At 38.6% G+C, this 20,025-nt stretch overlaps 1 protein-coding gene across 4 annotated transcripts in view; it reads right to left on the bottom strand.

Annotated features, from left to right (window-relative positions):
- Positions 1 to 20,025, bottom strand: part of MLLT3 (MLLT3 super elongation complex subunit) — a 183,043-nt gene that overhangs the window by 33,001 nt on the left and 130,017 nt on the right. For all 4 annotated transcript variants that reach the window (XM_072153852.1, XM_072153826.1, XM_072153843.1 and 1 more), the window contains one exon: positions 850 to 925. In XM_072153852.1, the coding sequence (XP_072009953.1) occupies positions 850 to 925 (76 nt within the window). The remainder of the gene's footprint in view (positions 1 to 849; positions 926 to 20,025) is intronic.

The following is a 20,025-nucleotide window of genomic DNA, read 5'->3' as shown; positions in this document are numbered from 1 at the left end:
AGGTTTCTAGAGATGTTCTGAACCTGACATGTTATATGGACAAGTATAATCCTCAATTTCCTCTCCACAATACCACTGGTCAGCAGCAATTTCTCTGAAAATTGAAAAATTGTTGATGAAAAATATACTCCACATATAATCATAGGGGGAGATTTATCATTAGTCCTATGAAGCTTCCTGGCGTATAATTTTCACCACATCATTTTTGCAGGGTTTTGTTTAAGCGAGAAAAAAAACGCAACTCTAAAGTCACGCAATAGCGAAAAATACACCACAGAGTGTGCAACACCACATTTATCAACTGAACTTTCAAAAGAACGCAAATTTAATAGCAAAACTACACCACATAGGAGGGGGTTTATGTGGGTCCATTGCTACTACAGGGGCAAGTTTTGCTCAATTTTATGTTTGAGGTATCTGAGAATTTCCTGTCCAAAAACATCGCAAAAAGGCAGAAATTGAGCACATGTTCAACATACGTGCAAATCGTGCAGTCTATTCGGATAGAGGACACACAGCTAATACTCACATGGGAAGGCATATAACACTGCACATACACCGGACTATACACCGGAAACCTGCCAGTCTAACACATAGACAACTGCTCAAAATCCTACCCAAGGATAAACCTCTCCCATAGACTGTAAGCTCTTGCAAGCAGGGCCCTCACTCCTATTGTTCAATATGACTGTTTGGACTCTGTAATGCATTATATTATTTGAATATGTCCCCTATGATTTGTAAAGTGCTATGGAATATGATGGCGCTATATTTATAAATATTATTATTATTATTATTATATTATTAAACCCAGTAATTGAAAATTGCTGTTCATTATTAGTTTAATACCTTGTCTGTGGTTATGAGGTGGCACCAAGCTGGAACTGGAACTGGACGTAGAACTGGCTGGGCTTGGTTGTCCGGACTGTGAAGATTAAAATGAATAAAACAAAAATATAAGATTAGGATAAATTAATTGCATGTTAATTTTTTTGTTTCCACCCATTTTTTTAGACTTGCACCACACAAATAATAACTTTCTCTTAGTTGCAAACAGGTTTGATGCCTGACTAGCAATGGCTGGGGAGCCAAGTAAAAATGTATGGCGCTAGAGATCAAAACCCTAAGGTAGTCACAGACATTTCTGCAAATTACCACAAAAACATGAATGGCACACCCTAAGAAGACCCAGATCTAACTAATTAACAGGGATCTGCTGACCCTTATTCCTGCAACTGGGCTAAGTGGAGAGCGTGCTAAAGATGTGCGGCCACTCTCCATTTAGCGCAGTGGGAGCACCAAGTTTATGGACAGTGCTCTCATAGATTTAAATAGACAGTGGCCGGCTGCGGACCAACAGACCCCAGTTCCCAAGAAAGATACCTTCCATCCTGTGGATGTGCCATAAATCCTGTAGAAGAGAAAACTTCTTTAAGGAGGGGCCGTTAGGGCCATTTTTGACAGATAATTATGCAGATGATCATCATAAATATGCTGTACTCTGATGTCATTTATAACCGTTCCTTACACCAGTCCAAATATGGCATAAAGACATATTGGAGGAAGGGGTGGTAGGGAAAGTAATACTTAACAACTTTCAGGCAGATAGGAGATTTACGGTTTGGTCTGTCAGCTTGCCTCAAAAATATTTACATTAGGACTACATTGTCAGTTAATGCATCAGAAGCCTAAAGGCTGCAAGTAATGTAGAAGTAGTGAAAAGCCCTAGAGCTTAGCTGCATCTTTCTGCACATGGACTAAATAAGCCTAACAGTTGCTGCACCCTGTAAATCAATCCATTGTTACTGTTCATAATGAGCCGGCAGATTTACAGCTTTTCACAGCCTTTTTCTCACAATTAGAAAGATGCGGATTCTGTAGCTGAATGGGATGCTAGAATTACAGCATAGAGAAGAATATTATGTGGAGCTTTGTTAAATACTCTTAAGCCAAGGCAGAAGATAAACAAGAAGATGTGCATATATATATATATAAATACTTAAAACTGTGTGAAAAATCAATGAGGCTCTGGACTTTCCAGCAGTCATAAATATATGGGACGCTGTATTTTTTTTTTTTTGGAGAATTTAAAAGGGGACTCTCATAGTCTCATAAGGGAAACCAGATAAGCAAGGTCCCTTGCTCAAGACCCCTGCTCTATCAGCCAAGATAAAGAGCCACTCATCTCAATAGCTGCCATGTAATTTCACTTTGAAATAACAGGCTGGTTTCAGTTTTCTGGTATATAAATATTAAAAAAAAAAAACAACTGGCTTTATCAGTGGATCTCTTGGGCAGCTGCATTTCCCAATCGATATGATCGAAAGATTAAATAATAATTTTACACTAGTAAGGTTGTTTTGTTCCTGGATCCATCTTTCAGAGTACTGTACCCTTTAGATATGCTTATGGTGGGTACAGCCATTGCATATCTATAGATCAGTTACCGTATTTTTTTAAAAAAAATGCATAATTCGGTGTCCATCTTTCGATTTCTCTACTTTGGTAAGAAGATGTAGATTTTGCCAGGAAGAGAAATCTGTATTTTACCATGTGTACATTTAAGAATTTGCATTACAATTTTGTCAGCATTATAGACGGCCTGATGCATGAACATACAAGAGCTATCCAACAGCACTGGAAACATCAGCATCTATCAAATCTATTTTATGTAAATGTTGTCCAATATTTATTGATATGTGACCAAACAGTGATTTACTCTTTATGAGATGTGGAAATAGATAAAGTCTCTTCAAAAAAATAAACAAAACATGGTTATTTTCATGTGAAAGATTCCCTTCATGCCGGGAAAAGTAACTGCAAAATGTAAACATCATCTTAAATACAGAGTTTTTAAATCTAATAATTTGGTGCAAGTCAGCTTCAACGGTACAAATATATTTTGGAGGAGTACATAAGATTACACAGTGATACAGGAATGCCGACAGCCAATGCCTTGACTCTGACAACTGTTATGCAATATTATATAATTTCTTGATTTCTTGTTTCACAGCAACAGGAAGGAAATGACAGCAATATACTTCTTAATGAAAAGCAAGAACAAATCTGTTATTAAACAACAAAAAAGTCATCTCTAACATGTCAACTGGCTGGAAAAAAAATGTCCCATATAACAGAACCCTAGATAATCCACTGGCCCGCTGTACAATTCTTCAAGAAAATCTCTGGATTATAGCACTGATTTCAAAGTAGTCTTCTTGTTAAGACAGATATACAAAATGAGAGGTGTCTATAAATACAGCAGGAGCCCACACATTTCTGTGACATGTATTGCATCTACAAACATATTCATTAGTAGACTACGTAATATATATAAAAGTTTATAGGGTGTTTCACAGTACATTTTTGTGCCGTACAACTGTTTGAGTACTAAGGTAATTACCATAGTAAAAAAAAATGAAATACTGTAAAAAGGCGCAAAGCAAATACAAAACAAACAAATGCAGTAAAAACTAACTCCCCATTATTATGCAACTAGGTAGATTTGACATTGACATTCAGGATGCCTAAAATGACGGGTAAAAACTTCTGTGGCAGATAAAATTGCACTTGTATTAATTGTATAAAAGCTGTATATATTGTATTGAAAAACTCACACCACATGACACATTGGGGGTCATTTACTAAGGGCCCGATTCGCGTTTTCCCGACGTGTTACCCGAATATTTCCGATTTGCGCCGCTTGTACATGAATTGCCCCGGGTTTTTGGCGCACGCGATCGGATTGTGCCGCATCGGGGCCGGCATGCGCGCGACAGAAATGGGGGGGGCGTGGCCGAACGAAAACCCGACGTATTCGGAAAAACCGCCGCATTTAAAAACCGAAAATGTGTCGCTTGGGGAGCGCTCACCTTCACCTTCTATGGGATGGTGCATTCCGGGGCGTTAAGATTATTTTCGGCGCTGCAGCGCCACCTGGTGGACGGCGGAGGAACTACCATCTTAAATCCCAGCCGGACCCGAATCCTGTGCAGAGAACGCGCCGCTGGATCGCGAATGGGCCGGGTAAGTAAATGTGCCCCATTGACTTGTATAATAAAAACAATGGAACACACATTTATCTAGGCATGCTATAATTAAAACTAGAATAGACTTTAGAAGCAGATGTAACACAGGACTGTGACAAAGATTCTTGTACACTCTGCAAATCCAATTTCCCTTTTCCGATATGCTACGTTTAATTGGGATCTTGCATACACAAGGACATTTGAAAAGACTAACTGGTCTATAACTAGCCAAACAAAGTTATTTGAGGATAGCTATAACTGCAGAATAATATACTACTTGATTTATAATATACACTTATACTAGACATTGATAATTGGTGTCTGATGAAAAAAAAGATAACCAAATAAAGCTCTGAAAGGAACAATGTTGTTCCAGAATGTCTCTCCTTAATTATAGGCTTTGTCACTCTAGCTCTGGATTTACAATGCATATTCTTCACTATAAATAAAATAAATGGGACAGACTGAGAAGCTCTTTTATACATAAGGAACGGCCTGAGGCCACGTTTTAATCAGACAAATATGGTTAAAAGTTCCCCAGACACTGCTGAATCCGAAATGGCTATAAGACAAACCCAGTAAGGAGACAGCTATATACGCCAGTTACTTGTTGCAAGGCTGGTTAGGAATCCCTCAACTTGAAGAGATTATTACAACAACTTGGATGGTGACCTGAAAGAGATGTTATCATTTCTCCTGCATTAGCCCAACAAAGCCAACACACCAAATGGACATAGCCTCAACAACATATTGACCTGATTGGATCAGATTCACAAGAAATGGACAATATAAGAACAGAAGAATGAATTCAGCAAGTCAGACGAACCAAGAGTGGAGAGGAAACGAGTGTACTTAAAAAAATGGAATTTCAGTATGCACACATTTATAGAATATGTACAATTGTTTATATAGTACATTTAGCTTGTAATGCTCATCCACAGGATAGGGCCTAACTTTCTGATTGGTGGAGGTCTCAGTGGTGAGACTCCCACCGATCACTTGAACGCGAGATCTGATGTACCCCAGTCGGACCCCTTGTCGTTCATTCTAGTGATCTGTGGGGGGGGTCTCATCACTGAGACCCCACTAATCAGCAAGTTAACATGTTTTGTGGAAAACCCATTCAAGTTAAATTCGTATGCAAGTCAGAATGGTTATATTTTATTATTGTAGCTGCAGGTAAATTAGTTTTTGTCCTTGTGACAATTGGATTTTTAAAATTTTGTGCTGTCGTAGGTACTAGGATTATCAATAAAACTTCATTACAGACACCTAACAGCTGATCATTGCAGCCTGGGACTAAAGCAACACATCCAGAGAGCTTCACCAGAGGTCACAGAGGGAACAGTCTGTAACTAGGGGTCGTCTGTAAGTCGGGTGCTCTAAAGTCCGGGACCGCCTGTAATGTTTCAATTTCAGTTAAACTGCATTTTAGGAACCAGGTGGCTGCTTCATTATATTATCTGCACTGCCTCCTGTTTAACACAGAATGGACTATCCACTTGAAGAATCGTGCATCGGTGTGCCTCTCCTCCAGGGTCTCTAAACCTACACTATGGGTAAGATTAGATATGCAATTTGTGACCAATATATACTTCGTGTTTATTTGCACTTTATTTCATGTTTTTATATCATCGGTCTTTGGTGATGAACATACAAGCATTGGTAGACACTTGGACTTCTGAGGCTTAATACGGTTCCATTGAAATATCCATGACATATTATTGTGGATGCGGTTGCTACTAAATGTTTTGTTTTTAATGCAAAATAAAGATGTTATATTTTTAGAACCTGATGTTAACGCCATTTTTTCAGTGGGTTTTGATTTAGTGACAGGAGTTGGTCTGTTGTACTCAAGAAGGGGTCTCACAGTTGATGGGCTCTGCCTTTGAAGATTTTTCTGATGCTTGTTAAATTTCTGGATTTCTGATAGAATGGAGTTTGTTTCCCCCAAATATGCATCTATTGTATTCTAAGGGTCCAAAAATCTGTACGGAAAGCAATGCTCTGTGAACCTTCTTTTAGCTACATGAAATGGAAAAAGGGATCCAGCACTCATGATTTAGGTGAAGAAATCCTTTTTTTTATTGGTTAAAATCCCACACAAATTCAGGTACATCGTAATGTTAGCGACTGACTCGTTTCAGCATATAGCCTTAGTCATGATCTAAAATTGTGTGAACAAACCTGGTTTAAAAAGACCTCCTTACATAGACCTCATGTCCGGTGGGATTGGAAAAGGGTCAAACCAACATTAACCCTTGAATTGCTGGCATATCGTATGCTGAAGAGAAACACTGATCATACCAATGTGAATGTGAGCCTATGGAGAGTAATCCCTAAGGCAAAGATACAATGATTATTACACAAGTTTAGTAAAAATAAATTAGTGTGTACAGTGCAAGGAGATAGTAGGTAGTTAAAGGAAACCTACCACTTAAAAGTGGTAGTTCTAAGACACAGATACATGGCACCAGCTCAGGGTGAGCTGGTGCCGGAGCATATTTTCATTAGTACAATAAACCCCCTATCGCCGATATCTAAGTTATATTAAAATTTGTCTCGGCACACCGCAGTAGGGCACGGCGCTCCGTGCGAGCCCGTGCGCGCGGCGGATTCGCACTTGCGCAACTTCTCACAGGGAAACTGGCCATGCGAAGTTGCGCAGGCGCGCAACGTAGAAATCGGCGATAGGGGGTTTCTTGTACTAATGAAAATATGCTCCGGCACCAGCTCACCCTAAGCTGGTGCCATGTATCTGTGTCTTAGAACTACCACTTTTAAGTGGTAGATTTCTTTTAAAGCTAGCTCAAATTGCCAAACAAAATAAATATGAATATACAAAACAAACAAGACCAAACAAGGATTGTGTACATTTGTACCCATACTATAGCTGCATCACACAGCAATGCTAACAACTATTAACAAGCAGCCATGATTGACAGCAGCAAATTGTAACACAATGACCATGAGAAAACAGCTGTAGATGGGGGTGGGGGGCTTAAATGAAAACTGTGCTGCTGTCCATAAATACCAGACTTAAGCCTGTTCACACCTTTCATAAGTGTCTCATAGTAAGACGGTGCACACAGACAGTCTCATTCTGCTCCAGGTTTATCAGTGTCTGATGCCGGAGCAATAGTCTAGTCATTCTTTGCACCCCCCTGGTGCGAGGCAGTTCTTTTGGTGCAAAATATCGGAAATAGGATGAAAATCTGCTCCACTACGTGTAGTAACTTCTACGCACATCAAAATGGCATAGTACATATTGCTGCAGTAGGGGCTTTTAGGAGTGCTCACGGGATGATACAGTTGACACTTTCCTTCAATTGCTGCCCCCCAATCGTAGGAGTAAACCTGTTAAGTGCTGTGGTTCTGCACGCAGCGCTGCCATCTCGGGAATACCAATATGTCATGGTGTGGTGGGCCTATTTGGAGGGCGCTTATCAGTTGTCATAACAGTCTGAAGGCTCAGAGTAGTAAATTTACAATATACAACATACAGTTGTACTGTATGCCCCTTAGGGTATATGTACCCTACGGTGCAAGAAATAGGAAAAAAAATAAACCCTCTTTTCTCTAGAACACAAAAAAATAAACATAACATGGTATCCTGTGCCCGGTCAAAATAAAAATGTAATGTCCCATTAAGCCATTAACGCCTTATACAAGTAATATAATAATCGTAGAAATAGCATAAAAAATGCCGGAATTTTTGCTTTTTGCCACCCATAAAAATATGAATAAAAAGTGATCAAAAAAGGTCATAAAGGTCCCAAATTAATATAAATTAAAATGTCTCAATTTGCAAAGAAATTCATATTAAACAGTTTTGTCCACTGAAGTATTGGTGTAACATTTTTCGCAACATTTTTTGTTTGTACAAGGGACTAGAAATTTTTTAAAATCTTAAAAAGCACTTCCAGGTTTTCACATCAGCTTAGGGCAGTGATACCAAAACAGGAAAGCATGTTTGTAATTTGCCCATCTGACGCATGTGATGAGTCGTGCTTGTGACATCACTGAAGGTCTCTTTCCAGAACACTAAGGACTTTCAAATGACCCAGGACAGCTTGTTTGTAATTAGCCAACCTGAAGCATGTGATGAGTCACATGCTTGTGACATCACTAAATGTCCTACAGCCCCTCCAAACAAGTTTCCCGTTGTCTCTAGCTGTTGTATACAGTTTCCTATGGTTACCAGGAAGCATGGCAAATGGAGGTAAAACCTCTGCTAGCTGCTATAGCCTGCAGATAGCCAGTTAGAGTAAATTAGAGAATTGCTTATTTTTGCTTAGTGCAGAGTTAGGCAAAAGTTTTTATACTTTACAGTTGTACTTTATAACGTAATAAAACCTTTATAAATGTATCTACATTATCATATTGGCCCAAAGAATAAAGGGGAGGTGTCATTTGGAGCACAAGCTGAAAGCTGTAAAAACAAAGCCCACAAGAAAATCCTGCATTTCACTGCATTTGGATTTTTTTTTCCAGATTCAAAGCACACGAAAAGGAATATTAATCACTGATACTAGGAAGTACAATCTGTTTGCTAGCCATTATCCTTATGATTCACTCCTTGATTGTCTAAAAAAGGGCTGAATGCTTAGCAGTCAATTTTGATTTACTCCCCACCTTCAACTGAGAAAGATATAGGGCAAAAGTAAAAACAGGGCATGTACTGTACATCCCCGTTTGCAGGAGTTTTCAGCAGTGCTATCTTCTAACACTGTCCTCTCCCATCCTTACATCAAAATGCCAGGCACAATATACAGCCCCTTGTAAACTCAAATGTTCCTGATATTATGAGCCCCTCTTAAAGCGAGAATGCTCAGTGACTGTATCAGTGTGAAGGACATGCTATTAAATGAATTTCTCGCTTTTCTTTCCTTGGAAATTTTCTTGTCAGTAAATGTAGCACTAGGCTTGGCAGGGATAAATCGAGCACAGTACATCACTTTGAAGATGTTGTTTGGGTTGGCTGGCGCTGTTATGTTTTACTTGCAGAATTTTATCTACTCAGAAGTGAAGGTGGCCAAAATAAATGGAGCTCTCTTAGAGAAGTGAAAATATAGATTTGCCACATCCCCCTGGAGAGTATCACCACCGCTGAGACGAGATTAAGCCTCAATGATACTAAATGGTTTATAACTGTCAAGAACAATTCCCATTAGTAACTGTGCCCAATTCAAGATGAAATAAACCTCACAAATGTACAGATTCATAAAGTAGATAAACATAAAAGAACACACCATGTAATATTAATACCTCATTTACAAGGCATATATTATAGATTATCTCTCTTCTGAAATGAATTTTTATAGTAGAGTTTGGATCTTTCTAGAAAATTGCCATATTTACTCATGTCAACACTGTGGTCTGACAGTTTTAAGCAAAAATTGTTATCAGGCAGAATCTTATGTTGGCTCTATGCCCTGCTAAATAGGAGGGATTTGTGGCTTAAAGGTTCCTGAAAGATTTACAAGACCACCGAGTGTTTCCAAAGGTTTCTAGTATATTCATCTAAAGCCAAGTGAAAAGCACTTACTTGCCATATTTAAATCTAAAGCACTACAGAAGAAAATCTGAAATCATTTTTACAGATTACCAAACTTTAACTGAGGCAAAAGCATAAAGTTAAATTATAGCATATGGTAAAATATGTTTTTCACTCCTAACACGTTTATGAACTACACAGCCAGTAATTCAAGCAGTACAAAACCAGACTCTGTAATTGAAAATAGCTGCTAATCCTGGCAAAAAGATGTGCAAGGCACATTGTCATCTAGTATTCATCTGGCACAGTTATGCACATACAGATTTAGTAAGTGTTAACATTTCTTTGTACAGGTGGTACTTTAACTTACCTATATACATTAGATGTAATGGATTCTTAAAGAGGCACAGGATATAAACTGTATTTGAGGCTCGCATCAAGGATCTGGTGGGAGCCAGCAGCAAGATGATTTACCTTTAATACATTTCTTCTTTAATTATTTATTATTGCAAATTCTTAGGGAATCTGCACAAAAATTATTGTGGGGGTTATAAAAGTGCAAACAGCCTTAGAACTACCACAGAAAGTTTTATTTTTTGGCCTATAAAAATTGTACTACTTTAAGATAAGGGGTACATACAATGGGATGTAAAAATATTCCAACCCTTGAACATTTCCTCATACTAAAATGGTATAGCTACAAAGTTAAATGTATTTACCCGTATATACTAGTATAAGCTGGGGAACCTAATTTTACCACCAAAAACTAAAGAAAACCTATTGAGTCGAGTATATTCCCCTGTAGTATATAGCCAGTCAGCCCCCTGTAGTATATAGCCAGTCAGCCCCCTGTAGTATATAGCCAGTCAGCCCCCTGTACTATATAGCCAGCCCCCTGTAGTATTTATCCAGCCAGCCCCCTGTAGTATTTATCCAGCCAGCCCTGTTTAGTATATAGCCAACTTGCCTTCCGTATTATAGAGCCAGTCAGCCCCCATTTTCTTTATGCTTCACAGTGTGAAGTACTTGTGAGGTGTAAAGAAAATGTTTTTTAGCAGATTTGTCCAAATTAAAAAATAATAATAAGTAAAAAAAAAAAAAAAGTGGGGCATTCATGTCAATACTTTGTGGGACCACTTTGAGCTGTAATGACAGTAGTAATTTGGGGTACCACCTTTGCACACCTACAGCCTGAAATTTATGCCAATACTTCTTTGCAAAATAGCTCTTTCTTGGTTTGTTTGGTTTGACAAGGTTTATGTACAGCATTTTTCAAGTCAAGCCAAAGAATCTCAATGGGATTTGAGTCCGGACTATGAGTGGGCAATTTTAACACATAAATATTATTTGATTTTAACAATTCAATTCTCACTTTGGCAGTAGGTTTAATGGCATGGTCCTGTTGGAAGGTATACCTACACCCCGTCCTGAGTTTCACTATATCTAGATCCATCCACTTTTCCATCAACTCGTACCAGTTTCCCGGTCCCTGTTGAAGCAAAGCATCTCCACAGCATGATGCTCCAACACCATGCTTCACAGAGGGGATGGTGGATTCAGGATCATGTGTGGCGTCAGCTTTCCACCACATATAGGGTGTGGCATTTGGCCAAAAAGTTACATTTTCGTTGTATCCGAAAACGTTATCTTTTTCCATATGTCTGATGTGTCCCCCTACATAGCTTTAAGTAAACTTCTTATGGTTCACTCTCAAATCATTATTTCTTTCTGCCAAGGTGAAATACATGACTAACAGTCGTAGACAGATTCTTCCACCTCAGCTCTGGATCTGTGATGCTCCTCTACAGTGAACCTGGGCCTCTTTGCTGCTTCTTTTTTTAGTGCTCCCTTTGTTTGGGCTGTCAGTTTAGGTGGATGGTCAAGTGTTAGTTGTAAAGCAGTTGTAATAATAATAATAATAATAATTCCTTTATTTGCATAGCGCACACAGAGCGCTGCACAGAGTTTGCCAAATCCGCTTGTGTCCCTAATCTAATCACAATCTAATCATTCTACCCGTATGTTTTGGAGTGTGGGAGTAAAACGGAGGATCTGGAGGAAACCCATGCAAATCCTTCTATATGGATGATGGATTGAACAGGACTTTTTGACAAACAATGCAATACTTTAGCACAACCTTTTATACGCTATAAAGTATAAAAATTAGTTCAAGGGAGTATGTATATGTTTGCAGCTGTATGCCTGAACAATGCACTTAGAATATAGAGAGATTAAAACATGCCAATGAAAATAATCAATTAACTTGCAGAATGTTAAAACTAAGGATTTTCCAAAAACTGTATAACGATTTTCTTGAAATTCAAAATTAATACTTTCAACCCCTGACAAGCTAGGTCCCGATGCAAGGAGAGGGCTCGCAGCCAGGCCCTCTCCATAGCCGGTAAGTCTTTGCTGCATATTGCAGCAAAGGCTTACCGGTAACACCCGCGATCAGTGCTAGCACCGATAGCGGGTGTTTTCCTGACGATCGCCACCCGCTTCGTGACGTCATCGGGGAGCAGCGATCCATCGCCATGACAGCCTCGGGTCTTCCGAAGACCCGAGGCTGTCTAGTTTTAACCCATTCATTACAATGTGCTATCAGCACATTGTAATGAATGAGGAGGAAAATCCCCATATGCTGCCATACTGTAATATGGCAATATATGATAGGATCGATCAGACAACCTAGGGTTAAAGTACCCTAGGGAGTCTAAAAAATAGTAAAAGTAAATATAAAAAAAGTTTAAAAAAAATGTATAATAATAAAAACCTAAAAAGTAAAATCACCCCTTTCCCTAGAACTGATATAAATATTAATAAACAGTAAAAATCATATCACCGCGTCCGAAAATGCCCGATCAAATATATATAATATATATAATAACGATTTTTCACTGCGTTTCACCCCGTAAGGGAAAATGGCGCCCAAAGTCGAAAATTGCACTTTTTTGCCATTTTGAAAAATGTAAAAATTTTTATAAAAAGTGATCGAAAGGTCGCACAGTCATAAAGATTACAGCAATGAAAACGGGAAAAAAAAATTGTACAGGAGGTTTTAATTTTTGATCAGGTATGAAAACATTATAAAACCTATACAAATTTGCTATCCCCGTTTTCGCACCGACCCAAAGTGTAAAGTAGACCTATCATTTGTGGCGCACAGTGAAAGCTGTAAAATCCAAGCCCACAAGAAAACATTGCAAATGCGTGTTTTCACCATTTTCACAGCATTTAAATTTTTTTCCTGCTTCCCAGTACACGGCATGAAATATTAAATACCGTCACTATGAAGTGCAATTTGTTATGCAAAAAATAAGCCATCACAGAGCTCTTAAAAAAGTTACATATTTTTGAAGGTGGTGAGTGAAAAATGGAAGTGAAAAAACTAAAAAAGGGCCAAGTCGTTAAGGGGTTAAGCAAAAAATAAAAAGAGGGGGTAAAGATTGCGTTGAAAATAATAGAATGCAGCACATTTGCAGTGTGTGCCCCTTTGAAATCATCTTGGGTCAAAAAGTGGTTTTACTTGCAATATTTTTCTCAATCTAATCACTGTTCATGCATACTGACATTGGACTTGTGAGAAGAAGTCAATGCACCTGATAACAGGAACAGCACAAAAATATTACATTGCCAAGAAAATACCTTGCCAACTTTGCTATAGCACTGTTTAATTATAGCTATTAGTACATGGGTAGTACTGTTAATTAATTGTCAGCTACTGCATTAACAAACAGCTGCTTCTTTTTTCCAGTCCTAGGTATCCAGAATGGTTTTCACACCGTGGAATAATTTATTTTTTTACTTGGCTCCACACCAACAATGTGGTCACCTCTACTTCCAAATTGGATATTAAGAATATGCATGATACTTCAAAATAATTTCTCAGTCAGAGCAATTTAATTCCATTCATGGGTAAATAATGGATGATGTGTAAAACTTCTGATTCTACAATGAATTTTATCTCATGCTGAATAGATTTTTACCATCACTTTTGGAAATTTATAGTGTGTTTATAGTCCTTAACGCCGAGGCCATTTTTTGTTTTTGCGTTTCCATTTTTTACTCCCCACCTTCAAAATTCTATATCATTTTTATTTTTCCACGTAAAGATCTGTGTGAGGGCTTGCTTTCTGGGAAAAATTCCAAATCCAGTGAAAATGGAGAAGAAAAGCATTTGCGCCATTTTCTTGTGGGCTTGAATTTTACATTTTTCACTGTGCCCCCCAAATGACATGTCCATTTCATTCTTTGGGTTGGTGCGATCATGGGGATACCAAATTTGTATAGGTTTTATTATGTTTTCACACATTTAGAAAAATTCTAACCTCCTGTACAAAATAGAAAAATACTTTTTCATACGTCAGTGTTCAAAGATGTGGGTTGTGTAATTTTTTGCAACTTTTGATGATATTTTTAATGCTACCATTTTTAGGACTGTACGGCCTTTGAGCACTTTTTATAGAATTTATTATATTTTTCAAAATGACAAAAAAAGTTGTATTTTCAATTTTGGGGGATTTTTGATTATGGCGTTAAACGACGGGAATGACTGTTATTTTATTAAGACATATGAGACACTGTGATACCCAACCTGTTTATGATTCACAATACAGTGCCCTTCCCAATTGGAAATCCACTGTTCCAAAGACATCATGTTCCATGGACTGGTCCACCACTGTCTCCAGCAGGAAGCAGTGAGAGTTAAAATCATTGCCTTTACTACAGAAAATGGATGTTGTCAAAATGATATAATGCTCTCCACCTATCTGTAGAGGGGGTGCCTAGAAAACTCTCCATTTAAAGGGTTTTCTTTGAAAAATGAAAATTACATATATGGCCAATAGGGGGCTGATTAAAAAAAGAAAGTTTGAACACCAGGAGGGACCATGCAGGTACGTACATGTCACCATCTCTCCGGTCCGTGCCTTTGTTTGTTTACAGGGGCAGGGAAGCTGTGCTGTGAACAGCCTCCGTCTGGCTGAGGTGACCGGCTACGTCTACCTGTCCCCATACCTCGGCGCTTGATACAGCACTGGAAATGGTGTTGGAAGGTAAGAACAGCTTTATTTTTTTTAAAGCAGCCCCCCCCCCACCGGCCAGGTATGTATTTTCCATTTGTCTAGAACAACCCCTTTAATGAAACAGCTCAAGACTCATGACCACGAGGCTGCTGTAAAATGTATGACTAAATGCTGTTTGTAAAGCTTGTGCAAGGATGTTGCATATACATGGAATACAAATGTAAAAGAATGTACAAAAAGAATATTTCATTACAAATAACGGCTCCACATTGTACATGGACACATATCTTTGAGTAGCCTTTAGGCCAGACATCCATGTTCTCACTACAACCTGCTGCCTCTACCTCAAGAATATCTATTGAGTCCCATTCTTCCTCAACCAGGAATTTACAAATTTGCTAGTTCATGCCCTCATCAACTCCCACTTGAACTACTGCAATATTCTTCCGTAATCTTCCAACTAACTCTCTAACACCCCTCGAATCCATATACTGCCGGAAAACACATTTCTCTCCACATATCTCATTTTCCTCTACTTTATGTCTGTACCTCCACTGGTTACCCATTACACAAAGAATAACATTCAAAATATTAACCATAACTTACAAAGCCAGAACTTGGCTCCATCCGTATTTCTCTAACCAAACCTTAATATCCATCCTTCACAGGACCTTCTGCTTTGCCCTGTTACTATGATATTCAATTCTTCTGTAGTGCATCCCCCATACTCTGGAAGTCTCTACAAAAATGCATCACTCACACATTCCCTTTAACCCCTTCCCGACATTTGACGTAATAATACTGCATGGCGGGAGGTGCGTACCCGCAATTTGCAGTGTTATTACGTCATGCTTCTGGCACCGGCTCCTGAACTGAGCCAGTACCAGAAGCATGGGGTGCCAGCTACAGCTGGCACCCGTCTCTAGTACCCGCAATCGTGTGACCGCGGCGTGCAAGGGTCTTGTGCGCTAAATCGGACCGCGGCGCTTACCGGGGGGGGGGGGGGTTGGCGATCCTCTGCTGTCATCCCTGGGGTCTGCCAGTGCCCCGGGGATACGCGGCTACTTCCTGGAGCTGGGTCCTGCCTTCAGGACCCAGCCGTGACACACTGAGCATGCGCACATCTGTATTACACTGTATTAGGTGAAGAAGAGCTTGAACAAGCGATCAAAGGTAAAAAAGGTAAAAAAAAAGTTAAAAACACTTAACATAAACATTTATTAACAAAAAAAAAATAATTAAATAAAGTTAAAGTCCCCTAAATACAAACATTCCCTATACATATTTAATAAAGTAAAAAAAAAAAGACAAAATCACCAGAGAAAACCTACATATTTGGCATCAGCGCGTCCGTAACAATCTGTACAATAACGCAATATCATTATTGGACCCGCTTGGTGAGAGCCGTATAAACAAAACCCGTAAAAAACTCGCCAAAAAGGTACATTTTTCATTAAATCCCTTCACAAAAATGTTCTAAAAAGCGATCAAAAAAAGTTATGTACGCCAAAATGGTATCACTGAAAAGGACAACTTTTCAGATCAGATCAGTACCATATGTACTCGAGTTTAAGCACAGGCCTAATTTTACCACAAAATACTGGGTAATGATATGCCCCAGAAGAAGAAGAGAAGTTCCATGCATGTGGAACTACTTCTTTTATTCAAAAGACGGTGCAATACAGGGGAAACATTTGAGCCGTTACGTGCTCATTAGCACATCTTCAAGTTGATATGCCCCATGCAGCCCTCCCCCAGTAATGATATGCCCCATGCAGCCCTCCCCCAGTAATGATATGCCCCATGCAGCCCTCCCCCAGTAATGATATGCCCCATGCAGCCCTCCACCAGTAATGATATTCCCCATGCAGGCCTTCACAAGTAATGATATTCCCCATGATGCTCAACCCGGGTTCCTCTTCTCATTTCGGATCCTTTGCAGCTCCTGACATCTTCCTAGCAGTGCGGTACATATGTATGTACACATATACATATATATATATATATATATATATATATATATACATACATACATATACACACACACACGCATACACTCAAGTATAAACTTGGCTTATACACAAGTATATACGTATATATTTTTTAATATATATAATGTTTAAAAGTATGGTTTACGTTTACAGAATTGTTAAACACTACTAAGCATTGGTATCCAATTCCAAACTGTAGATGAGATTTGTATAAATCACATATTCTTTTTGTCACACTGTGGTTTTCTATACGTCTGCAAGTAGTCCTCTTTGCTGCCGAAAATGGACTTACCTAAAGCTTAGTGTTTTTGTAACACTTAATTTCTGTTTTTAAAACACCTAATAGGAAATATATTTAAATGTATTAAATGTTCCTCACTATCCTCTAAAATACCTCTAAATAAAACCTAAAAAAGAGCCATTGTATTATAAAGCCATTCACATACAGAAGGGGATGTGTGAATTCATAAAATGCAGAAGTGTTAATAGGCTCGCTCCTTACTATTCTAACTAGTCTTAGAAGAAAGAGAATGTCATGCTGGCTGTATGGCAAAAGGCTTTGAGCTCCGTTTTACAACCCAAGAGAGCAACTAGAGAAGATAAGGTGGTTAAATGAGATCCAAAGGCTGCTGAAACAGCCAGCATAATTGCGCTTCCCCGGGGCATATTTTGTTCTTAGCTGATCTCCACAAAAGAAGCAATGTCAGGAAATTGCAGGCATTAGGTGACTGTCATGATATTAAGAGAAAGCCATGAATCAGCTGCCACCACAATGATGTTACATTGTGAATGTTACTCTGATGAGGGCTGAAGAACGTCAGTCAAATAGTGAACTTTCAGTGGCAATGCCTGAAGAGCACCATTGGGAACATTCTCAAGCCAAAATGTTAATATAGAATGATACATGCTACTCCATGGGGTGCCTATGAGCAGAACATAATACTCTGGAAGGAACAAAACTAAATTCTTTCGCCAATGCGTGCAGAGAATGGCTGGTTATGTGTAGGCAATAAAAATGTAGAAACTTCTGTTGAAATTATATTGTTAATAGCTAAATTGTTAGACTTGTATTTTTAAAGGATGTGAGACGCTAAGAATCGAAACATAAATAGTAATTAAGAATTTAATATATTTATAATATTTAATATTTCAAAGCCAAACCATGTAAACAAATATTCATGCAAAATTCAGACCAATAAGCTATGCTATATGCACAACACCCATGTGACTTACAGTAAAAGAGAACATGTTATAAGGATTAAAGTCCACAAGCTGCCACCAACCTTTTACTTCTACAAACTGGCAAAATACTAATCCCATTAGTCATTGGGAGGCATTGAGAAGGGGCTGTTGATGAGTACAGGATACTTTCTGAGCTTGAAAACACCCACATGCACTAACAAAACTAATATTTTAGTGCGAGATCTATTGTGATTTGGTAGGTGTAAATTATCTTACAGTCTGTGACTTAGGGTTCATTCACACTGCCATCTGCGGGGACGTACATGCAGCCGCATGTACTGCAATGGCGGCACAACGGCAGTACAGTGCCGAACATGCTCTATCTTTTCCCTGGTGTCCGGCCGTGCGCCGCTGTTTACTATGGAGGGAGGAGGGGCCACCTCCTCCTCCTCTCCAGCACACGGCGGTGAATGCAGCCTTAGTATAAACTTTGTATCACTTTTCATTTACTGCATAATACAACAGAGCTGCAGTTACAATTTTATAGTCTTTAGAGCCAGAATCTTCCGGATTTCCTTATTATTGTAATTTGTATTGGGAATATGCAGTACATGGGGCAGCACGGTGGCTTAGTGGTTATCATTACAGCCTTTCAGCGCTGGGGACCTGGTAGTCCCAGGGTCAACATCTACAAAGAGTTTGTATGTTCTCTCCGTCTTTGAGTAGGTTTTCCCCCACACTCCAAAACATACTGATTATACAAATTATACAATGCGATGACACTTGTTACTTGCTATGTGTATAACCGAATTTCAATAGATTAACTGGCATATTACAACATAAAGCTGAAAATGTATTGATACATTGTCATAGTAGATAAACAGAAGCTAATCCCTCCATATATATTCAGTTCTATCTTGTTTAGGTAACTCATGCAGAATAAACACTAGTGCATACATAAATTGACATAAGTCAATTTCTTCTTAGACCCAGATAACGGCACACTACGCAGTGTGATCTTTTCCATGACCACTGTGGAAATAAGCTACTTCTAGCCTTCAAGTGTGTAGCATATCATGGGAAAGTAAGAAGGATTTCCTAATCACAGTGTGAATTCTATTGTTCTTCACTTCCGTTCTAACTGTTCATTCTCCACCGACAACATTAATTATGAAATACAACAGTTAATCATTGTTTCTTAAATGTTTCTCACTTTCAGGAGAACCAGTACTGAACACTTCCCGGAAGGCAAAAAACACAATATTAGTTTAGGATGGCTGAAAACAAAACAAATACATGTATCAGAGAGATAATATGTGATTATTGCAATTGCTTACTTGAGAGGATTTCTGGTTTGAAACTCCAGAATCACGTTACAAACAGTTCTGCACCTAATCCATTCGTCATCATTACAACCTATGGTTCCAGGATTTTATAGAAATTGGAACATTATTGGTGCCTTATACAGACAGTGAAGCTGATATCTCTGCTCTCAGGTGATAACAACAAAACTAGTCTAGGCAATAGGATTGATCACCCTGTAAACATATATTTTTGTAAAGATGGGACACTATAGCTGCCAGGGCTCCTGCCGCCTTTTACAAAAGTATTGGAGGAGTCGTTCTAAGTCATTTCTTACAACGTAACTAGACTTTTAAAACAAAATTCCATAAAATCAATAAACCCATACCTTTATTCCCTGGCTTGCTTCTTGCGTTTCACATTTTATATAAATCTGCATTCCCTACTGTACTCACACTGACAGTTGATAGATAATGAAGGATATATCAGTGTTTACTATAAAATCAACATCACTATTCATGTCTTAAAGAAAAAGTATTTCAAAAGGTTCTGAACAGAAATATAAATGAATAAATGGCAAGTTATACCAAATAGTTCTTCACAAACCTGTAAAACAATTTGCTCAGCTTTTCCTGATCTACAACAAGCAGCTTTGCAGATTAAGGCCCAGTTCATACTTGCGTCAGTGTATTCCATTACACTCTATGTATAACGAGAGCGCAACAGAGACGAAAAACTGAAGACGAACAGAAGACCTTCTGTTCACCTTCCGTTGCTCAAAGGCTTCCATTATATGTAAACCTTCCATTTACCTCTGTTGAGCTTCTGTTATTTATAGCAGGGGAAAAAAAAAACATGCATGCTGCTGTACAATATTTTCCGCTATAAATATTGGAAGGTCCACTGAAACCTGCCAGCACAGCTGTGAATTTAGTCTAAACTGCAATTGATATGTGACTGATCCCTTTCACAATTTTCAAAAAACTACATGTGAATTTGCT

Source organism: Engystomops pustulosus, chromosome 1, assembly GCF_040894005.1.
Source record: "Engystomops pustulosus chromosome 1, aEngPut4.maternal, whole genome shotgun sequence".
Classification (NCBI taxonomy): Eukaryota; Metazoa; Chordata; class Amphibia; order Anura; family Leptodactylidae; genus Engystomops; species Engystomops pustulosus.
The sequence above is the reverse complement of the archived record's forward strand: the minus strand, read 5'-3'. Positions and strand labels throughout refer to the sequence as shown.